Consider the following 25,042-nt stretch of genomic DNA (forward strand, 5'->3'; position numbering starts at 1 on the left):
AACAACTATTTTTTTCATGTCGATGTACATGTAGCTTTGCTGTCATACCAACATAGAATAACACAGCTGTCATAGAAAACTTCAGGAGTCAATACCAGAATGTTTTTTTAAGTTCACCGCAGATGACATGATTATTCCTCGTTCAAAGCTTTCAGACAGCCACTTTTGGTACATGAAGAGTTTCGATCACATCTCTCTATTGGGGCCAAGTTCGAGTTTTTTTAAAGCACTATCGAATCGGTCCCACGTGTTCACACACACATTTTGGCTTGTGCCAATTGGTATGTACTGAGTTCTCTAATGTGAGCACTACTACAGTTTTCTTCACCAATTAATTATTCGCTTGTTTAAATAAAGAAAGCTAATATTTTTCAGACTCATGTAGTACATTCAAATTTAGGATGAAACACATAATTAATTAACAATAGTTTTTTTTTTTACCTTTTTGTATAGGCGATGAAATAATATTTTTAGCTCCAAACTGGAACAATCTGAAGCTATGGATCGGGTTTCTTCCGTCAGTTCGTCAAAATTATCTCAGAAGTTCATAGACTGGTTTTTCTCAAACTTGGTACATGATTGATACAAGATGGTAAACATACATACATTTGTTGTTTTGTTCAGATACTAAATGGCAAACCATAATTGACCCGAAAATAGCCTAAAATCCTACATTTAATATGTGTAGAACATTATCTCCAAGTTGTGCCAGCTGATTCTGTTTCAACTTAGAATATGAGTAACACCATTGGCATAATGAGGCACATCAATTATTTTCCAGATTTTTTTTGAAATTGACCAACATGGTGACCATTTTGTTTGTCAAAACTACTTATTTTTGTTCATTTTTGCTCAAAAACAAGCGACTTCAATTACTAAACTCATTCAAATTTGGTACAGAGGAGTATATTATTTCACAAAATCACAATTTTTTTTTTGCACATATCTGCTTATATCTCAAATTCACACTGCCCAATTAGGTTTAAACTTGGTTTAGAGAAGATTGTGTTCTATCAACAGTTTATTTGTGTCACAACACAATCCAAGATGGTTGACTGGCAGCCATAGACCATATTGGAATTCCAAATTTTAACGTATTATGATGAACGAATCAAACGCAACTCTGCCAATCATAGCATGTCTGCTCTCACAATCTGAAATCCAACAACTATTCCACAATGTACTATAATTTGAGACTGCGATATATATATTTTATATAGACATTAGACTCAAACATGTTGAATTGTCTGCCAGTCCAAGTCATTAGACAGTGTAGAACTGGTATATGCACTTGCTCAAAAAGGAACATATAAATGCAGACATTCCTTTTGTCATTTATTAATCATTTCTGTGAAATTCTCAATGGTTTGTTTATCTTAAAATTATATTGATAACTATTTTCTCAGAATGATTCATGACTTATTATCAATCTTGTAGCCATGATAGGGCAAGGTGACATAATATGGTATCCAAAATCTAAAAGTAATTCGCCAACAGTGACTGGTACAGGGTTAGCAAAGGCCCAGAATGCATATTTTATTATTAGTGACAACAAATGAGATTGTTCAGGTACTAGTAGTACTAGTACACTGATTCAATTGAGATGGAAATGATGACAATCTAAAACCTGTTCAAACATTGAGATTTTTAAGGGTCATTCAAAAGAACTTATAAAAAACAATGAATTGATTACTGATAACAGGAATGCTAAGTCTGAAATCCATGACATATTTCAATGGAAAATACCTATACTACCACTATTGAGCTTGAAATTATTTGTTGGAAGTCTAACAGAGCAAGAATTAGAATTATCCGGTTTTGTTGGTATTTTCTGCTATGCAAAAAGTGTGAACACAAATAACTACAGTACGATTTGAGTAGCATTTAACTAAATATTTAGTTGGCTTTAAGCCTGCTTAAAGATAGCTTGGCTTGCATACAAACTGCCATATATCTAAATTCACAGAATAATGTACATAAATATGTCTCATATTAGTAACATACTACAAAGAATAAGTTGAAATCATTGATGACAATGTTACTTGCTTTAAAAATTATTTTACAGAAAGCCAGTGAATAAATAGCCAGCTTGGAAGTTACACCCAGACTGTACTATAAATGTCATTGTTTAATTTATGTAGGACATCCGAAAGTTATGAGACAATTTAAGAAACAAACAATCTGTTCAAACTGTCAAATGGTAGCCCAGGGTCGAGAATTGTTAGTGTGTACACCTTGGGCTACTGTTTAAGGGCATGAGTCTTAGTTTTTTTTGCAATTTGTTCATGTTTTCTAAATTCACAGATAAAAAAAGAAATTAATTGTCTTGTGTGCAGAAAAGAACTCTATGTTCAAAGCAAAATATATTTTTCCCGCGAACGATTCCTAAAAGATTTTAAAGCTTGTATAGGTTCTTTGAAAACAGACAGTTAAGGTGAGATATTTTTTTTTTATTGCGCGCCGATATGCGTTAATAAAAAATCATGCTTGAAATCGCGATAGCGTTACCATATTTTATGTTTCCATTGCTTGTTTAAACAAAGTCAAACTTGGCTAAAAGATTTTGTTTTTACATGGAGGTAAAATAGGTGGTTTTTACTTATGATCGCTTATTTTTCAGGTCATTGAGTGTAGCAACTTTTTTTTTTTACCGTAAATCATTCATTTTTTAAACACACATGTTGTGACCAAATTTATTAATTTTAACATTTATGTGATGAGAAGTTTTTGCATGTTAGTGATGTTACAGTTGAGTTCAACATGGATTTCTATTTTCATCATAGTCTTTTTAATGACCAACAATGTTTTAGAGGAAATTTATCAGTTATACAACAGTTACTTTTGTGAGCAACATGGCAAATCATGTTTACTTTACAGAGGAATATTTCATTTTGCAGTAATTTTATATTTTATGATAGCTATTTTTACTTTGTTTTTAAAAGTAAATTGATAACATGAAATTAAAAATTCCTATTCCATATAGCAATTTTTACACTATTATTATTTATTAACATAAACATTATAATTACAGCTGGTAGTTTTCATGAATACATGGAACACATACAAGCAGTATATTGTTATTTTAGTGTGGGTACTGTGGTTTAAATTAGCATAACCTTTTTTCAAAATAAACTTTCCTGTTTCATTGTGTAATGATATATATTTGTTTTATTTAATAGTTTCAGATTATGGATCAAAAGGGTTGATGATAAAGTCTTTAAACATATACTGATATTCATGAAATTAACCAACAGAAGATTAAACCCTATTAATCTTGTTATATGATTAATTAAGATAAATGAAGTGGTCAATATCTAATATGCAAACAAACTATCTAATGAGCAAATAAACTATAACTATCATAGAACTCAGACTAGTAATACTAGTCTGAGCATAGAACAAGCAGAAACAAGCTCAATGGTTATATGTATGATGCCACACAGATAATTTTGGCTCGGTTAAAGGTACATATAAAAGAGAGGTAATTGGACATAAAACTGTACTAGTATGTATTCACTACACCTCATATCGATGATATTACAGTAATTGTACAGAAGACATAGTGTTTTGATATATATATATATATAATTATTTTGACAGAACACTGACTAGAAATAGTACTGTATTTACCCTATTACAAGCACATCTCCAATAGAAACCCATATGCAAAAATCACATTCATTTTATACTGAATCATTAAAACTTATTATGTGCATGCAATACTGATTAAGCAAATATGGTACACAATATGGATATTAAAATCTACAGCTATAATATACTTGTTTTTAAATTTCAATAGATATATTGAATGAGTATCCATATAGCACTCACCAAACAAACAAAAATACAATCTTGGTTTAACTTTTTGAACTGTGAAGAAATGCTCTCTATACAATTCTGTCTTGGAACACTGCATTATGCTTTATCAAGTAGTTGTCAAGTATGTTTAATTGTGTTTTGTTGTAACATGTTGTATCTATGGGCAACTGTTGATTTGAAATTCTCAACTTTGTTTTGACTATTGTTTTAATTTAACTGTTTCAGCCATTTTTGAATATATAAATCTTCAATTATGTGGAAATTATTTACTTTGGTATTATTTCTCCAGAGATTGTTTAATTTAAGGGTTTGTAGCCATTGGTTGATGAAGGTTTTAGACGCTTGTTTCCTTGTATGTGCAAATCATTTTTATTGCTGCCTTAATCAGAGAAGAAGATTTATTGTGCTCTTGCCCAATAACATACTACTGATTATCTCTAACAGCATAGTGTAAAGCACTTTATTTTCACCTCATCAATTTATGCTCAACTCATCAAAAATCAGTGAAAAAAAACTTTATACAAAACAGCCAAACTAAAAAAAAAGTGTTTCACAGTTCACCCCATGATAAAATATTAACACTTGCTTTGTGGACTATTTTCAAAATTTTAAATGTAACTTTCATTAAAAAGATGTGATTAATTTTATTGTTTTTTCTTGACTTAATTTATTGAGTGTGTAAGCCCTCAAGACTACACTGTAATAAATAAACTGGTTTAACTGAGCAATCAATCTTTTCACAGCCTTTAAAATCAAATTGCTGATAGTTGATTTTAAAGAATTGTCCGTAGAAAGATAATTACTATTGGCAGTTCATTAAATTGTTGATGTCAAATCTGTCTGCACTGTCCATTTTCTTGTTTATGATTAGTATTCTGTTTTTTTAATACTGACAACTGGTTTCCGGTTTGAATGGTAATTCTGTGAAGTGAATTTTGCAGTCAAGATTTACATTGTCTGTATACATTAACATGGGAGGGTTCATTACTCAGCAATAGGTAATCAGTAGCATTTTTCTTTGGATCTCTGACAAATTATCAAAAATATTGAATAATGTGGGTCATAATTTGTATTACGCACCTATCAGACTTGCACATAATTTTAAATTTTGATACATACTGATAGTCACTTTTATAAATTTGTCACTGGGTTTTAATTTCACTCTTTAAAATCCACTAAATTAAATCCATGTGAACACGTCAAATAACAATATAACGAAATGTTTCCCAGGCAAATTGGTGATGAGAAAGTAAGATACTGTGAAACAGTGACCATTATGGGGGCAAAGCTCAAGATTTCCCAAATACATATTGAACACCTTCTGCTAGAGGGCTTGTCTTGTGTGATGTGAAAGATCTCTACATAAAAAAACAAACAGTGGTGGTGAAAATATGGCGTAATAATGTAATGAAGGACCTTAAACACTACAAATCCTTGACACCGCCTATATCTTGGATATGAGATAAACATTCAGCACATATGATAACCTTGCTCCAGAAGGAAATTGGTGATGTAATGTTTGATGGTGGGCAGAACGACCTTTTCAGTTTGCATTTGAACTAAATCATTGACGAAGTCATTCTTCTCGATTTCAACTGAAGATGTTTTAGCATTATAATACGCTCATTATTGAGCAATACACAACAAGGTCACGGTAATTATTTTCTGTATAACCAGCTGAATTTAATGTCAAAATGAGCCAAATGCTAATTATTTTATAGTATTTTTTATCCAAACGCAGAAGCACAACAACCTCCAATAAAACACTGAATTTATAATGTTACGGAAGCAGACTACGTTACGTTTCTTTTGTTCTTTCCATTTAAATTTAAACCTATATACAAACACAAGTGAGTGACAGACGGCTTAAATATATCACACCAGCCTGAGCACAAGGAACCCGTCACAAACGATTTTGAACACCGTTATGTATATTCACACATAATCATAAAAGGTACAAACAAAATATGGGTAACAGATAACAAAGATAATCGTAGTGAATCAAGTGAGACGACAAACGATGAATATCTAGCGTCGCCTGGGTGCTATAAACGACAAGACAGAATGTTATAATACACACACATCAGTGAAAGTAAAATAAAGAGAAATATGTAAAACATCGGAAAACAATCTCGAGAATAACATATAAAATGTTAACATACTGATATAATACATATTTAATAAAAAAGAAATTACCGGCAGTGGGCAAGACACGGCGAAGTCAACTAGCCCTGCTTCATTTGACGTTCCGCCGAAGCCGAACGCTTTCTCTTCCAGGAGACTGAGGGACGGTTCTTTACTCCCATAATATACAGCAAGGTCATTGTCATAGATCCGACCCACAGTTGATGAAACAAGGCATAGAACCGACGATATATGACAGAAAAGACGCCAAAATGTAGTATGATTTTTCATGATTTGAAAATTTTGGACAGACGAAAAGTCCTTGAAAAGACTCCATCAACGACAGCTCAATAAACATTGGAGGTGAGAGTATAAACTGTACAAACAAATGAGCCACCGGACTAAGCGATTCTCCATAGGGGAGGCAGGTTTTAAATAGATTCGCAGATATTAGTTTGCACTAGTTTTATATGTGAGTATACCCTGAGTACGATTTTAGCCGCAGCAGTAATGCTATTTTAAAATTTAAATGCATATCATAAATTCAGTTATACCTGTACTTATGCAACTTACTATATCGACTCTCCGACAGACTAGCGCCCTCTAGTGTCACGATACCTCCACGATACCAAGCATGGCGGTGAGTACAACACATGTGTATCTTGTCTTTAATAAACAGCTGATATGGAATATTTTAGTACGATTCTAAAGTCTTATTACTGGTACTTGATTGCCTCATGATCAATAGATAGTGGACGTTCATCTGTCAGAATGATCAGAATATCGCTTTTATTTTCCTATCGAGAACAAAATAGATACGGTCAAGGAAGAGACTAGCCCTGCGTACAGTGCTGTGTGTACGTACACACAGCACTGTACGCAGGGCTAGGAAGAGACCGGAACTTCATTTGGTTTACATCGAACTTTTACGCATTGGATAGTTCGCCTGGACACCGTCCCTCAACACCAGGGACGGTGGTCTGGAGTGTTCATTGCATGGAGAAATACTAGTACATATTCATGTAATGTATGTGACATGCTCTGAATGCACAGTTGTAATACTGTGATAAATGAGAGCCATTGGCATTCATGATTTCCGCAATTCTCAATTCAGTTTGTTTATATAATAATCTAGTTTTCATGATTGAAGCGCGGTAGTCGTCGCGCCACCCATTCGCGAGATATATGGGTCTCATATAAACAAAGATGGTAACTTTGACTGCTGCGCAGATCAACGAGTACAAACTGAAACATATCCAAGCTTTAATTAGGTCTTTTAAGGTGATTGGATGGTATCGAAAGAGTCATCGATGGTATTCAGTGCAATTCGCAATCAGATCAAACCTCATACTTGTGATTTCCTATTTGAAGAGCACATTGGATTGTGGGAAAATCAATGTTTACCAACACAAATCTCGCAACGACCACCATGCTTTAATATAGCACAAGATGCAATAATATAAACATAATTAATTAAAACAATATAGTTTTTATACAGTGCTTTCAGAAAAATAGTTTTCATATTTTTATAATTAGTTTATAACAAGTTTTATCAAATGTTTCATTGGCTATAATAATTTGTGTGCTTTTCTTCGATGTGTCTCAAAGCCAATCAGATTCTGGTGATATGTGTATGTTGATTGATTGACAGCCACTTCATAATGCACTTGCCGCTGCATGCACACACAATGGGTCATACCTTTTAGGGGCGTGTATTCATCTGTGGTGTCAATAGCACAGTTTTCACATTTATAAACCATAAATATTGGAAAAGACATTGTATTAATCTTTACATTGAATTACATGAAGGCATACATTATATTTATGTACAATGTAAATTATTTAGAAATGTTTTATGAATTTAAATAATGGTTGAAAACAACTTGACCAATCACAGTGCTTGAGACGGATGCACACCACCCACTTCTATCGAGTATATGGCAGTAAATAGCCAATGAGATCTGCAAGGACTTCTTAATGGGCATAACCAAATAACCTTTAAAATGAATGAGAGCCCTTGAATTGAGTGCATGGGTCTTCTAGGTGTGTTTTATCAATATTTTATATATTTCCATAAAAAAACACATTTAAGCCTTCATGAAATTCAATGTATTAGGGTCAGTTTCTTGAAAATAAAATATATATTTTTGCAGTTTTTAATAGCAGATAGTGAAGATAAAAAAATACTGCATTTTCCATTACATGAGGAATTCAAATGTTCTTTATATTTGTAATATATACATGTATCTCTAAACAATGTATACGTTTTCTGAAAGCTTGGATTTTGAGAAAGAAGAATATATTTTGTAAAATTAGATGCAATATGGACAGTGCTTTTCCATAGTACATACAACACAGCACTAATGTGGGGCTGCAAGAAGACCTTTACTCAAGCTAGATCACTGAAATTTCAAGATATTTCACAAAATTTTCAACTAACATAGAACATTGAAAGTGATTGACTCACTGACTTGTTTATTCTATTGCATCTTGTAGAAAGGAAAATCTGGAGGTGGTAAGCTTAGTGCTGTTAAACGAAATAACATCAAACAAACAAAAGTAAATAAACAGAAGAAAGGCAAAGTAAAGTGTGATGGATCCACTCTACCAAAGTCGCCATCAACTCCATCAGGAAAGAAACAAAAATATGATAAATATGCAAGGAATGATATAGGTTTCTATGGCAACAGTGATGAAGATGATGTAAAAGGAGACCATTTGTTAGAGGATGAAGATTTGGAATTCTTTGAAAGTGTTGATACTGATTTAAGTTTTCTCTCAAACATTGATACAAGGTAATGGTATAGTTTTTCTAATTCAAACATGTTTTTAGAATGTGCATCTGAATATTTTTCTATCTTCGTATGACATTTGTGGTGAAGGAGGACATTTTGTACCACTTGACTAACTGCCTGTCTTTTCAGCACTAATTATGCATACTGTCTTTTGATTCATAATCTTGAAAATTGCTTTTGGGTTGGAAAATGGAAAAAGGCGAGTGAAAAATCCTCAAAATAATTTAGGGTAGTAATGTTTTTATAATGAAAATTTAATGAATATTAGGAACTTACGCAAATGACTTAACAAGTCAGTTTTCAATTCCAATGCTTTGAAGCAAAATTTTGATGGAGGTCACTTGCTATTCATTTGTTTGAAGCAGCGAGTCTCCTGCAAGTCGCAGATCTCAAAAGAGAAAGTTTCAAGATGACTCGGATGTGGAAGAAGAATTTGAACAAATTCCACGGACAAGTTTTACCAATGACTCATCAAAGAAGTTTAAAGCTCTTTTACCAATCAAACACAAGAAAGGTATTGAACTGCAGTGGGGTGAAAGGGACATACAACATGAGGAGGTTGAAGTTGAGGGAAATAACAATGAAGAAAAAGGTAAGTATCATTCACTATCATGTGAGCAATTGTAATATCTGCTGTTTTCTTTTGCTTTATCTATGGTTTTCAGTCCACACCAGGTTATCTTCTGATCCCGGGTTCTTTTTATGACCTTTGTGTTATTTTTTGATCTTGGTTGAAAAAGCAACGCACAGAGGGAAACTCTGAATCCACATGCATATGCAAGTCATCATACATTATCTTTGTGTTTAGTTTGAATGTGATCAGTCAAAGCATGCTTTAGAAAAGGCTCTGGATGCACACACACACATGCATAGACAGACTTGATGGAACCCAAATTAATAGTACCTGATTTCAAACTTCATTCGAATCATGGACTAACAATTTCTAGCAGTAAAGATTAAACAGCCTATATTAATTTCACATAAGACCTACACTGTATAATAGTTAATGTTTTATATTTTGCACAGTTGTGGAGACGGTTGAACCATTAACACCCGTCAGCACAGTAGAATTATTTGCGAGACGTCAACAGAAGATTCTTGAGAGGAAGCAACAAATTGCATCGTTAGCAAGTATGATTGTAGAGGATCCTGAAAATTCAGTATGTACTTTGGAGCTGCATAGCAACCCCATTATGCCATTTGTTTGCATAGCAACCCCATTATGCCATTTGTTTGCATAGCAACCCCATTATGCCATTTGTTTGCATGGCAGCTCCTGGGTCCATAATGTACTCTACCAGTATGGCATTGGTTTGAGTCAGTACTGGACCTATGGTACAATTCATTAAGTAAGTAAGAGAAACAAAGCCAAAAAAAGATATATTAAGTACATTTAAGGAAATCATTCAATATATATTAGAATGTTATTTAATAGTTATTTCAAGAACATATTTTGAAAAAAACGATGAGTAGAAAAGCTATAATTGAGTTATTATGATAGAGTTTTAAATATGACCTATCTCACCTGTTTTCAATCTCTATAATATATTTAGCAATGTTCAGGTACTAGAATATGATTATCATTTTACTGCATTATTTCTGGTTTGCATATACATTGTATATAATATTTTTTTTCATTCAGACGAAGCAACTGAAAGATTTGAGAATTTTGTTGGATGAGAGCGACCCTGATGTGGTGGTGACGGTTAGAAAATTAGTAATGGTGTCACTTGTAGAAGTGTTCCAAGACATTGTACCAAGCTATAGAATTAGAGAATTATCTGAAACAGAACAAAACAAACAGGTAACGCGATGTCTCAACTCAACAAAAAAAAAAAGAAATTAAATTCGACACAAAAGTGTTAAATCACATACCTGGTACAGATCCTGGAAATTCAGTGGGTTTGCACAAACTGCCTAATGTATGAACATATTTTTGAATTGCTTTTAATTTTTGTCCATTTGGTTGTTACAAGAAATCAACTGGTTAAAATAAAACTCTGGATTCACCCGTGTACTCAACATATCAACCTGATAGACTGCATAATATGATCCCTGATGTGTGTGGTTGAACTAGACAAGTTTACTTTTCTTAAATTTAATTCTCATAAACTACCGCACTGCCCTAACTTTCAACCTGTTTACAATGGTCCAGAAGATACATTTAATAAAATGATTCTCATCATCTAATTTGGTGATTTTTCTCTAACAAAAATGCATGTAAGCCAGAGTGTTGTTTATTTTGGTACCAAATGTTGATAATACTATCATTATCATATTAATAAAAGGATTTATAGGCGTTTGCAACTAGTGTGATCCAATTTTAAGTAATGCAAAATTGTATATTGAATTGTATTAGGAATTCTAGAAGTTCTAGAAATTCTAATAACAATCTCTGATACTGTAAAAGAGATGATCAGTGTTCATCTATGAATGTTTACAGAGCATGTATTACATATTTTTGTCACTTTGAATAAGCTTATGATACATCTCATTTTTGTTTCGATAATTAAACCTCTCTGTAAGAAGCAATTGCATTGTGATACCACTTGCACATACAACTTGCATTGAAATGGATTTTCATCAGATATTAAGGTTGCATACTCTTATCCTATAAATGCTTGGTGAAAGGTATGGAACTATCCCAAACATTTTTTTTATCACTTACATTGCTTTGTGTTTACATAACATAGGTCAGTAAAGATGTGAAACGAGTTCGAGATTTTGAGCAGAATTTATTGAAAAACTACAGACTGTATTTGGAGAAACTAGAAAGAGCTTTAAGAGGTAAGTTACCAATAATAAGATTGATTTCAGTCACCAGTACATCATTATCTCCTGATAAATATTCATGAATCTTTTATTCAGACAAACAAATCATGAAACAAAAAACCAAATAGTGATGTGTATTTGTAATTGTTGTGGCATATGTAAATGATTTGTAAGGTTTTTGTGATAGTAAACTTTTTTTTGGATTAGCAAAATATCACTCCAAAGCTGTTCAACAAAGTAACACATTTGGGGATCAAAAACATCACTACTGTCTACACACATTGTCAAAATAATATTCATCAGTTTCAGGATTTGAATACCATAATTTTTCTTGTCAACATTTATGGCAACATTTTGTTGATTTCTATTCCTTCTAATATAACTTATCTGAAAATTTTTACCAAATAGTTCTAGGTTCCCATTAAATACAGGTCTTAATCAAAATATTTAAAAAAATATATTTTGAAAAAATGATGCGAGTTTATTTCGTGAAAGGTGAACAAATTTGACTTTTGCAGTTCTCAAAAAACAACAAAAAAAACCAAGAAATTTGCAAAACATGTCCTTTAATTTGTCACTGACAAATTTTACAAGAATTACACTAACATGTCATCAGTACTTCTTGACATTTACTGATATCTGTATTCAAAAACTTAGAAAGGAGAATGTATGTTATTTTATAGGCTATAAGAAAAGAGAAAGATCTAAAAAGAAAGGTCAGGGCAATGAGTCTCTACCACCGAAAGCTCTCCAAGGCTTAAAAGAGGTTGCAGCCAGATGTATGTGTACTTTGATGATGACGCTGACTCATTTCAACTATCGTAGCAATATAATATCTGTTATTGTGCCATATACACTTGATAAAAACCAGCTGGTAAAGAAATTCATTTTATTACTTTTAACTGTATTCATTTATTTTTTTTTAAAAATATGGGTTTTCAGTTGGATCTATAAATGTCAACATTTAGCTGTAATTTTCAGTTTATAAGTTCCATTTGTTATCACACAGAGACAAAATCAGGAAAATGGTTGGCATCAAATTTTGTTGTGATATTGTCATCTTCTTATCATCCATCAAAAAATCAATCCTCACTGTGATTTGGTACCTTAAGTCCTCATGTGCTGAAAACTCAATCAAAATGGAATCTCCTTGCATGGGAATTTTTATCAACTGACATAATACAAATGTACTAGTGATTATCATAACCATAAGTGTACCGGTGTATATGTATATCACATTACTTCTTATGTGCTTTCAATATATGAGACTTTGCAGCTTTAATTATTTCTGTATTATCTAGTAAAGTACTCACTAATAACAAGACTTTAACATGTTTACTTAACAACTTTGGATGTTTATTGGTTATGTTGCCTGTGAGGGCAGTATTCTCCCTATGAAGTCAGACTCAGTCCTGCATATTTCGTAGAAGCTTGTTATCTATATCTAAACAAGTATCAATGAACAATACAGCGATATGATTGGTTAATTATAATAAATATATTGAGAGCACTGGAAAGTCAGAAAATTTTAATTTTGCTCACTTATGATATCCACTTGGAATAGCTCGAATTCAATGACAAAAAATGCATTTTTCATCAGACAGAAAATCCAAAGTAAATAAACATGAAATGATAATCCTGATTTGAATGAAATTTTGGAAAAGTGCATTTTATTGCTTACAAGTATTTGCTCTATTAGAAATCTGGTATGATAGCTGTGGCACTTTTATGTCGTAAATGCTGATAAATACCGGTAAATAATTTCCTTTAATTGCTCTTAAGGTTTCAGACTTGTGTTGTTCTTCGGTAAGACAGTTGTTCAAAGAGGACCCCTTAGGTGAGGCATCATTGGATGCAGTGAAGGTAATCACACGAATTGTCAAAGCAAAGAATTGTAACGTAAAGTCTAAGGTAATTGATAAATCACTGACACTGTTATTGTTAATGAGACTGCTCAGCATTGTGGGTTTGACTCCCATGGTCACCTGCTCAGCATTGTGGGTTTGACTCCCATGGTCACCTGCTCAGCATTGTGGATTTAACTCCCATGATCACCTGCTCAGCATTGTGGGTTTGACTTGCATGGTCACCTGCTCAGCATTGTAGGTTTGACTCCCATGGTCACCTGCTCAGCATTGTGGGTTTGACTCCCATGGTCACCTGCTCAGCATTGTGGGTTTGACTCCCATGGTCACCTGCTCAGCATTGTGGGTTTGACTCCCATGGTCACCTGCTCACCATTGTGGGTTTGACTCCTATGGTCACCTGCTCAGCATTGTGGGTTTGACTCCCATAGTCACCTGCTCAGCATTGTGGGTTTGACTCCCATGATCACCTGCTCAGCATTGTGTGTTTGACTCCCATGATCACCTGCTCAGCATTGTGTGTTTGACTTGCATGGTCACCTACCTGCTCAGCATTGTGGGTTTGACTCCCATGGTCACCTGCTCAGCATTGTGGGTTTGACTCCCATGGTCACCTGCTCAGCATTGTGGGTTTGACTCCCATGGTCACCTGCTCAGCATTGTGGGTTTGACTCCCATGGTCACCTGCTCAGCATTGTGGGTTTGACTCCCATGGTCACCTGCTCAGCATTGTGGATTTGACTCCCATGATCACCTGCTCAGCATTGTGGGTTTGACTTGCATGGTCACCTGCTCAGCATTGTAGGTTTGACTCCCATGGTCACCTGCTCAGCATTGTGGGTTTGACTCCCATGGTCACCTGCTCAGCATTGTGGGTTTGACTCCCATGGTCACCTGCTCAGCATTGTGGGTTTGACTCCCATGGTCACCTGCTCACCATTGTGGGTTTGACTCCTATGGTCACCTGCTCAGCATTGTGGGTTTGACTCCCATAGTCACCTGCTCAGCATTGTGGGTTTGACTCCCATGATCACCTGCTCAGCATTGTGTGTTTGACTTGCATGGTCACCTACCTGCTCAGCATTGTGGGTTTGACTCCCATGGTCACCTGCTCAGCATTGTGGGTTTGACTCCCATGGTCACCTGCTCAGCATTGTGGGTTTGACTCCCATGGTCACCTGCTCAGCATTGTGGGTTTGACTCCCATGGTCACCTGCTCAGCATTGTGGGTTTGACTCCCATGGTCACCTGCTCAGCATTGTGGGTTTGACTCTCATGGTCACCTGCTCAGCATTGTGGGTTTGACTCCCATGGTCACCTGCTCAGCATTGTGGGTTTGACTCCCATGGTCACCTGCTCAGCATTGTGGGTTTGACTCCCATGGTCACCTGCTCAGCATTGTGGGTTTGACTCCCATGGTCACCTGCTCAGCATTGTGGGTTTGACTCCCATGGTCACCTGCTCAGCATTGTGGGTTTGACTCCCATGGTCACCTGCTCAGCATTGTGGGTTTGACTCCCATGGTCACCTGCTCAGCATTGTGGGTTTGACTCCCATGGTCACCTGCTTAGCATAGTGGGTTTGACTCCCATGATCACCTGCTTAGCATTGTGGGTTTGACTCTCATGGTCACCTGCTCAGCATTGTGGGTTTGACTCCCATGGTCACCTGCTCAGATTTGTGGGTTTGACTTCCATGGTCACCTGCTCAGCATTGTGGGTTTGACTCCCATGGTCACCTGCTCAGCATTGTGGGTTTGACTCCCATGATCACCTGCTCAGCATTGTGGGTTTGACTTGCATGATGACCTGCTCAGCATTGTGGGTTTGACTTGCATGATCACCTGCTCAGCATTGTGGGTTTGACTCCCATGGTCACCTGCTCAGCATTGTGGGTTTGACTCCCATGGTCACCTGCTCAGCATTGTGGGTTTGACTCCCATGGTCACCTGCTCAGCATTGTGGGTTTGACTCCTATGATCACCTACTCAGCATTGTGGGTTTGACTCCCATGGACAGCTGCTCAGCATTGTGGGTTTGACTCCCATGGTCACCTGCTCACCACTCAGTGAAAACGAGTACATACTGTTAACCTGACATGCCCATTACAACCTTTGTTGCATAAGTCGCTTACTCTCTTTCTAGAATATTTCCACACAAGAAGATTTGTACTTTTGCAGTGTATAGAATTCAATCTATTTGTACAGCTGATAGTACTTGTCTAGGTTACCATGCACAATATTGCATATGAATTTGAATCGTTGCTATAGTTACAGTCATATTAGCACCAAAATGAACCATAATAATTTTTCTTTGTTTTCCATTTGGACCAAAATTAATAAAGAAATTGTAAAAAAAATACAGACAAATTTCAATATGTTGAACTAAAACATCAACAAGAAAAATTGTGCCATTTTAAAACCAGCAGAGAGTGAAGTCTGACCACATGCACAAAATGTGATGTTGATATCATGTTGATTTCTTTTTATCGTAGGTGCTTGATACATTTCTTTCCCTGAAAATCAAAGATGTTGATCTCAACGTGGATGCAGGTGAGGATAAAAAGAGTAAACTAATGGCAAAGAAAGAAAAGATAAAGAAGATGTCACGACAGGAAAGACGGGTAAATTCACTGTGTTATATTAATATATTGTTATGAGGTACATGTTTAGAGGGTGCTAAAATCTGTTATATATAATAGCATCATTGTGGTTGGAAACATATTTCATGTCTGGAGCTAATTGTCAAATTGATATCAGCAAAAATAAAGCCTAATTACAGAACTCAATATGCACAGATTGGTTTGTAGTCATGCATTTTCCAGACAGTTTAATGGTTTTGTGTTTGAAAGCTAATGGAAATTTGATGCATACTCAAATGATGTAGCTGATAGGCCTTATCAGAGTTACACTAAGGATTTGAGAGTAACCATTTTATAATGTGTATCTCTAGAGATCTAAGAGAGCTGATAAACTAGAGAAGGAATTATTAGAAACTGCTGCCTCAGAAAACAAGAAAAGAAAACAGTACCTGGTGAGTATTTTATTTCTTTTTACATTTTATATATATGTCACAGGATCACTCAAATGAACAATATTCGGTGACAATTTATTCTTTTCTCTGTGTATGAATCTTTCTGATAATGAGCCAGCAAAAACATATTCATTTTCCTGTAAAAACATTGATTTATTTTCTTAAAAATGTTGTCCAATTCTTATCTCCATATCATTAAGGCCAAAAAAATAGGTTTAAATTCTGGTCATTGTGCATGTCAATTTGAAACTTTAATCATTTTATTTTTAGAGATGCTAAATTGTTTGAGTACGAGCATCGAGTTACGAAAACATTGAGTTACAAAAATGACCACGCCCATATTCTAGAAACCATGCCACTTTTGCGAAATTACACCCAAATTGTAACTCGTGTTCAATTAACCAAACTTCGAGTTACGGGCAGCATAAATTGTTACTGTTGTTTTAATGTCCACATTTGGTAACTCAAACTTTAAATAACAGTTAACTGAACTTTGAGTTACGGGCAATATGTATTTTTATATTTTTTATGTTTTATTTAACGTTTTATGTTACACATAACTCAAAATTCAATTAACTGTTAATTAACATTTGGAGTTACTAAGTTTGAACGTTAAACAAAACAAAAACTCTATTTCATTTGTCAATTGTCAGTTATTTCATGAATTGACATTTTTTTCAATGTTTATTTGACAGCAAACTGAAATTATCAAGATGGTATTTGCTATTTACTTTCGAATTTTGAAGAGAGCCGAGACATCATCTCTTTTACCATCAGTCTTAGAAGGATTGGCAAAGTTTGCACATCTCATTAATGTTGAGTTCTTTGATGATTTAGTTAAAGTCTTGCATGAACTCATCCAGTCTGGGGTAAGGAATATACATGTTTTTTTATTAGTTTCCTTATGCAGGGATGAGAATGAAAATTTTAATTTTCAGCTGAAAGTAAAGTAGCCGGGGTCCGAGATTCTTAGTTGATCAATTCGTTACAATACAGACACTGTGCCTTTCCCGGGACCTCGCACTTGTCGATGAAGTCACTCAATTTTTCAGTTACCACTTCATCTTTCTTCTAGATTCGCACGGTCAAAGTGACTTCCTTGTCAAGCCATGCCCAACGAAATTTGTTCCTTATGTCTTTATCGATGTCTTGCACAGCTGACTCGTCTTTTGTAACATTTTTCACCATTATCGCTGCATGAAACTTGTAAACAACGATCCAACGCAGCTAACAATTGAAACAATAAAATTGCACCATTGGTGAAATAAAAAATAAAAGCTCTTCACTGATTGGCCCATCAGAGCAAACCCATCCAATCATGTTAATCGTTATATATTACTTCAAACACTTCAAAACCACTTTGGATTATACGATTGCACTGATGAAAAGAGTTGGCTTCCATCTGCTTGAGAAACAATTCATCTGTCTGCACAACATACATCATGCTTGGACCAATTTTGTTCAAAGTTTTGTTTCATTGACCTTGACTAATTAGCAGCCATTTTTGTTCCCAAAATACCAACAGTCAACATTTGAACATATCAAGCTTTTCTCAATTAGACTTTGATGCACATAATATTGTATTACAGATTGGCAGCTATTTTGTTTTAACACGTACAGTTCCAGAGCTACAACTATGACATGCTTTGAACAATCACGTTCTGACTTTATATCTGCATCATGCACAATCTGATTCAAGATAGTCGAATGGCAGCCATTTTGCTATTAAAAATTCAAAAAATCAAGCATTTTTTCCATCCTGAAACTGGATCTCAGTGGTGTATTGGCAGATTCAAATTTTATATATACATCATGTCACACGTATGCACATGTATTTGTTTTAACAATTTAATATAACCATAATAGAACCACATTGTTTTTCAGATCCAATTTAAAATATCTGAATGACAGAAATGTTTGAACATGATTTGACTAATTACAGTCAAACTTCCCAACATGCATTTCTTTCAAACTGATTCAAAATGGCTGACCCATTTCAGTGTTGTTTACTATCAAACAACGGGAACTTTGTCATGTGACTTGTTTATTTAAGGTTGTTTAATTCATGTATTAAGATGATGACACATGCAGTGTATAATGTACTCTTTAATTAATCAGTCATTTTTGTCAATTTTAGGACCTAAGTAGAAGAGAGTCGCTGCATTGTATTTTAACAGCATTCCATATTCTCTCTGGACAAGGCCAGGTTTTAAACATTGATCCATTAAAGTTTTATTCTCATCTATATAAGATGCTTTTTGAACTCCATCTAGGTAAGTATTGCTCCCATGGTTTGAGTATGAATGTGGTAGTCTTTTAATGAGCGGGTAGTGTTGTTGAGATGGGACAGTCTTTTTAAAAATCTTCACTGTGCACAGGACTAGGAGCTAAATTCTTAAATGTGTATAGTTTTGAGATTAAACACAAATAAGGTATGTGCTTTGGTCAATTTGTGGGTTGCAATGATTATGAATCAAAACCTTTATACAACAAGCCATGCATGGCACAGTCCCCGTTAGTTATCAAATTTAAGATATATAGTTTTGTTTATAGTAATATAGCTGGAATATAACCATGTCAGGAATATGATTTTTTAACATTAAAATGATTGAAATTTGTATCTGATCGTCAAACAAGTACTTGTCCATATTGAGAGATATTGCTCTGGAACAGCATTCAAAATCAGCCATTTTGAATACATGTATATATATAACATGATGTATAACGAATATATAAAATTTGAATATAATCAGTCAAAGCATTTAAAAGATATGGCTCTCGAAGCCCAATCATTAAAACAAAATGGCCGCCAAAATGCCAGAAATGCTTGATATTTGATAATTTTTTTAGCACAAAAATGGCCACCATTTGGCCATTTTGAATAGGATCGTCAAACCAATATATCTGTCTATCTATGACATGATGTATAATGAATATTTAAAATTTGAACATAATCAGTGAAAGCAAGTCAGACATATGGCACGAGAACTACATTCATTAAAACAAAATGGCCGCCAATCGGCCATTTTGAATCTAATCTGAAAAACAAAATTATTTGCATCAAGGTCCCATAATGTCTAATGTATACACCAAGTTTGAACAAAATCCATCTGTAAACAGCCGAGAAATGCTTGATTTTTATGATTTTTTAGTACAAAAATGGCCGTCATTCGGCCATCTTGAATCAGATTGTAAAACAAAATGATGTGCATATGTATGATATCATGTATGATGTATGTGTGAAGTTTGATTGTGATTGGTCCAGGCATTTCTAAGATACAGGTCCGGACGCACGCACGCACGCACGCACGGACACACAGAGGTCAAAACATAAGTCCCCGTTTTCGGACTGCATCCGAACGGGGACTAATAATGTGTGCTATGCTGTTGACGTTTGTTTTCTTGCTATAAATGTGATATCATTCATAGTGAAAAATACCATGAAATACAGGTTTTCACTTAGCTATTATACTCTACACACAAAAACTACTTACAGAGCTCTATATGATTATGGTCTTCAAGATTAAGTACACAACAAGGAATATGCATTGCAAACAGCTTGTTTATGGAGTGGGGTAGTCTTATGGGATTGGACAGTCTTTTGTAGGCGGTAGGATTCAATAGCTTGCCAATGGGTAGTTTTGTCAAATGGGATACAGTCTTTTTGTGGGGGGAATTGAGAATAGGGTTTCATACTTATCTCAACCCTAACGAGCGTAAAGTTCAAGGCGCATAAAACAAGGGACGGTCGATCAAAGGAACAGGAAACAAATAAACGTCACTGGAAAAGGTTACATGTACTCGCGCGCTAAAACAAGTATTCAGGCCTTTTATAGGCTCGGTAGGATCAGCCACCGTACCAAATTTTAGCGGGCTTGGTGCAGATTGGTTCATAGTGCTATAACCTATGATTGGCTAATAAGAGAATAGCATTTGAAATGGCACCTGCTATCATTATTTGTGCTAGTTCTCTTTGAGTTAAACATGTAATAAAGACGGTTGAATTGAATAAACACAATAACAATATAAGAAAGAACTGAAACACGATTGAATAATATTGAATCAATAATACAAACGAATATCACAGTAATAATTAGGGAAATAATAGTGGATTATTCTTCCTCTCATCAACACTTTTCCTTGAAGAGTTCTTTATTGTTGTGGGCTATGATACAAGTATTTTATAGGCTGGTATAGTATTTTGTGGGTTGTGGTTATATTGTTCGAGTAGTTACTCATAATTCTACAATGGTCACATGTGTAAGGCAATATAATTGGTAACTTATAATGTTATCGTAGAGGGCAGTAGATTTCACAAATATTTAATAGAGGGCGCTGCATCACAAGTTAAAATATTTTCGCATCAAGAATACCGGTAATGATATTTTAGATTCAGAATTGTTTATCTTTACCAGTTCAATTGTGTACATCAGAGTGGTACTCTAATCAACTAGATTCTCACAGTGATTTATTCAGTAGATTCAGTAGATTGAGGGTGCATTTCTTCCTGTGATGGTAGTACAACCAATAATCTTATCATTTATTTCATTATTTCAGGCATGACAACAAAGGACGTCCCCATTGCACTAAAATGTCTTGATGTCATGATTAACAAGCGAAGAAAACAAGTCACTCTTCAGCGAGTTCTTGCATTTACCAAGAGATTGTGTGTTTTAGCGTTACACGTCTTTCCCAATGCTGCACTGGGTTTATTGGCCGCTGTTAGGTCATTTTTACAGGTAATGTTTAAGAGCATTTGGGGAATGAATTGAGGCAAAAATTGTCTTCATACCACGTATCAAGTTTTTAATGTAATGTAAGAAGTACCTTCTTTCGAAGATGTTTTTGTCGTTTAATTTCACTGTTTAGAACTCTTGATTTGTCTAATACGTAATCCTGTTACTTCCAATCCCATATGTAGATGCATACTAAATGTGATGTTTTACTCGACAACGATTCAACTGGTAGTGGTGTGTATTTAGCCGAACTACAAGAACCTGAACACTGTAACGCACACAACACGACATTGTGGGAGCTATATCTTCTGAAAGTAAGATCTTATATTATTATTATTACCAAGAAATAAAACCAACAAAAATGGAAGTATTTGTTTTTGAAAACTGCTAGTACGCTTGCAACGTTGAATTATGGAATATATGTCAAGTTAAATTTGCTGTTTACATGAACAAGACACCTGTTTACCGATAATTGGTGATTGCAGAAGTGTTTATATGTTTATTCACAGTAATCTTTTTTGTTTTCTTTCCAGAGACATTATCATCCTTATGTTCAGAAATACAGTAGCCATCTTTGTAAAGGAGCCCCGATACAGGGAATCGGATCTCTCAGCACGGAGCTTGTCAGAAAGTAAGTTGAAGACTGATTGGTAATTTGGGATATAACATTTTCACATTTTGTGTTGATCCTTAAAACACCCTTGAATAATGTTGATTTGCTGGTTTTTGGCTGGTGTCTCAAATGTTAAAGCGGGAGTGTTGTCACCTGCGAATGCGTCAGTTTTCCAAAGCGTATCATTGGTTACAATCAAATGTCTACCCATGAGCATTTGCGTTTTTAGTGTGTGTTGTTATCATCGCTTGGGACTCAATTCCCGTGTGTGCGCAGGTGACCACCCTCCTGCTTTAATTAACATTGAATTCAAAAAATGTTGTCTCCTGTCAATTCTCACATGTATCAGGGACATAGAAAACATAGGAAATGTTGTCTCCTGTCAATTCTCACATGTATCAGGGACATAGAAAACATAGGAAATGTTGTCTCCTGTCAATTCTCACATGTATCAGGGACATAGAAAACATAGGAAATGTTGTCTCCTGTCAATTCTCACATGTATCAGGGACATAGAAAACATAGGAAATGTTGTCTCCTGTCAATTCTCACATGTATCAGGGACATAGAAAACATAGGAAATGTTGTCTCCTGTCAATTCTCACATGTATCAGGGACATAGAAAACATAGGAAATGTTGTCTCCTGTCAATTCTCACATGTATCAGGGACATAGAAAACATAGGAAATGTTGTCTCCTGTCAATTCTCACATGTATCAGGGACATAGAAAACATAGGAAATGTTGTCTCCTGTCAATTCTCACATGTATCAGGGACATAGAAAACATAGGAAATGTTGTCTCCTGTCAATTCTCACATGTATCAGGGACATAGAAAACATAGGAAATGTTGTCTCCTGTCAATTCTCACATGTATCAGGGACATAGAAAACATAGGAAATGTTGTCTCCTGTCAATTCTCACATGTATCAGGGACATAGAAAACATAGGAAATGTTGTCTCCTGTCAATTCTCACATGTATCAGGGACATAGAAAACATAGGAAATGTTGTCTCCTGTCAATTCTCACATGTATCAGGGACATAGAAAACATAGGAAATGTTGTCTCCTGTCAATTCTCACATGTATCAGGGACATAGAAAACATAGGAAATGTTTTACTATGAAAATAATTATTTACATTTTAAAAACATTAATCCTTAAATATCATGCATCCAATTATAAAACTAAGAAATGTTTCAGGAAAGGAAATGTAATTTGAAATCTTAAATAAGGACTTAAATTTGAGAGGGTTTTGTCTTGAATCTGCATAGCTTAAAACAGGATACACTGTGACATTGTTTGTCATTTTGTATGTTGTATTTTTAGTGGAATGCCAGATGGATAGTTTGAGTACTGTTACGTAACCAGATAAATTCTGTAGTGATACTATGATAAGTGTCTTTGAAAAAGAAATACAGGTCCTTGGATGTCATGAATAACTAAAATAATGTTCAATTATATTGTATCACTCGAAATCATTCATATAGTGTTTACCCAGTCTACATGTAGGACTGGTTGTGAATACAGCATTCAAATATTAGAGGAGAAACCTACATAGATATTGAAATCTTATCATAAGAAATACCCATCATGTCTTGTCTCTCTGAAACAGATGGGACGTACCAATTAGACACATCAGAGAAATGGTTGATGACATGTTGAAACAAATGTACATATGAATACCATTATGTTTTGTAATTATACCTACCTAACAAAAAACAGTCAAATCATATCCGTGAAATGGTTAAAGGGACAGTCGGAGGTCATTAAAAATTAATAGCATCTACTTTGACTTAACACAAAATTATGTAATTTCATAGAATTCAAACTTGGGAAGAAGGAATGAAATAAATCATGACAGCATCTCAGTTTTCACAAAACAAAGAGCTTCTGTATGCTCAGTCATAAATCCATTAATGTTTCTATTTATTATTACAGATCACCTTCAGTTTTATATGAAATCTATGATCCCCTACAAATGGCCTTTAATCCTCCTATCCAACCACCAGTAAAACAACAACGAAAAAAGGTAATGTATACATCATATATTATACATCAGGTTTATTAAAAATAGTCATTGACAATAGTGTTTGTTGTCATTATGAAATCTCAGAACATTAGGGAAACAAATGAAAATCTAGACAGTGTGAACGGATGACCACAAGTTTTTTATTCATTTCTCTATGAATTTGTTTTCAAACCAAAGAGAATATAAAAATATGAAAAAAGTTATAAAACTTTATACTGTGTAGTACAATTTACAAGGAAAAAAGACGTTTTTACAGTTTGCAGTGAAAATTGAATTTTGCAGTGAATTGTGTCATCTAGTCGTTTTACAGTTCCGAAAATGTAATTTCCTTGGAAGATTCTTTACGACTTTTTTTTATTTGGATGTAAATTCTTGTACGTACCAAGGAAAATTGCACATTTTGACAGTGTATGAAAAAAATATTTGATAGACTACGTTGTACGTCTAGCCTGTGATAACAGAATTACAGAATTTTTTTTTCAATTTACGTTGTACGAACAAAAAAATATTGCAATTACGTTGAACAAAAATAACCCTTGTCCCCCTCTGTGTAAGGTGACAAAAATGACTTTGGCTTTAATACAAAGGGATAATACACACTGTATAATAAACATAAATTATCTGACTTCTCCATGTTATCAATTTCTTGTAGTTTTCTGCACCAGAACGACCATTTCTTCAAAGAACAATACAAGCAGAAATTGACAAAGCCATTGTTGGAGTGCCAGAAGAGAAATTAGCAAAGATGGATTTCTCTGCATGTCTACCGTATATGAAAACATTGAACAAAAAACAAACAATTGAAAGAGTAAAGAGAATAAAAAGCAAAAAGACAAAAGTCTTGCCCAAAAAACCATCAAAAATAATCAAAACCAGAAGGAAAAAACAAAAAGTGTAATGTATTTTAAAAAACAGAATTAAATATTGTTTTAAAAATAATGAAATGTCATGTTATTGTGCAAGTGCCTTTAGTTCTTATTTAATTTAAAAATATTGTTTAAACAAGAAAACAGTTGTAAGCATTTGGAATCAAAATTTGTGTCCTGAAAATAATGCAGTTCACAGTAAGTACCATAATCAAAAGATCATTAAATAGACAAACACATATGGCCACTGAGATTTCCTGAAGACTGAGAAAGCCATCTGTCTTGTATTTTGTACAAAAAAATTCACAGTAACTTTTTGATTTAAATCCCATCATATTGAATAATAATCCCTTGTCAATCAATGTTTTAATGTATGAAATGCCCGGTTTT

The 25,042-nt window shown here is 34.5% G+C and overlaps 2 protein-coding genes across 2 annotated transcripts in view; one reads left to right on the forward strand and one right to left on the reverse strand.

Moving 5' to 3' along the window:
• Positions 1-6,288, reverse strand: part of LOC144344197 (uncharacterized) — a 41,937-nt gene extending 35,649 nt beyond the window's left edge. Inside the window, exon 1 of the mRNA XM_078006270.2 lies at positions 6,016-6,288. Coding sequence (XP_077862396.1) covers positions 6,016-6,234 — 219 coding nt within the window. The 5' untranslated portion in view covers positions 6,235-6,288. The remainder of the gene's footprint in view (positions 1-6,015) is intronic.
• Positions 6,289-6,366: 78 nt separating this feature from the next.
• On the forward strand, positions 6,367-24,730 carry LOC100373452 (nucleolar complex protein 3 homolog). Its single transcript, XM_006825667.3, has 18 exons — positions 6,367-6,415; positions 6,536-6,583; positions 8,440-8,738; positions 9,104-9,330; positions 9,765-9,898; positions 10,381-10,542; positions 11,432-11,525; positions 12,194-12,384; positions 13,293-13,421; positions 15,869-15,997; positions 16,327-16,407; positions 17,103-17,276; positions 18,545-18,680; positions 20,965-21,146; positions 21,329-21,457; positions 21,677-21,774; positions 23,696-23,786; positions 24,439-24,730. The coding sequence occupies exons 2-18, from the start codon at positions 6,578-6,580 to the stop codon at positions 24,682-24,684; spliced, it is 2,508 nt and encodes an 835-aa protein (XP_006825730.2). The 5' UTR covers positions 6,367-6,415; positions 6,536-6,577; the 3' UTR covers positions 24,685-24,730.
• The last annotated feature ends 312 nt before the right edge of the window (positions 24,731-25,042 follow it).

The sequence above is a fragment of the Saccoglossus kowalevskii genome, chromosome 10 (assembly GCF_978046115.1).
Source record: "Saccoglossus kowalevskii chromosome 10, keSacKowa6.1, whole genome shotgun sequence".
Classification (NCBI taxonomy): domain Eukaryota; kingdom Metazoa; phylum Hemichordata; class Enteropneusta; family Harrimaniidae; genus Saccoglossus; species Saccoglossus kowalevskii.

Excerpts from the sequence above, each read along its gene's own strand:
- LOC100373452 (XM_006825667.3), top strand. Across the intron at positions 17,277-18,544 it reads ATGAACTCATCCAGTCTGGG|GACCTAAGTAGAAGAGAGTC; the intron begins GTAAGGAATATA and ends TGTCAATTTTAG. Across the intron at positions 18,681-20,964 it reads GCTTTTTGAACTCCATCTAG|GCATGACAACAAAGGACGTC; the intron begins GTAAGTATTGCT and ends TCATTATTTCAG.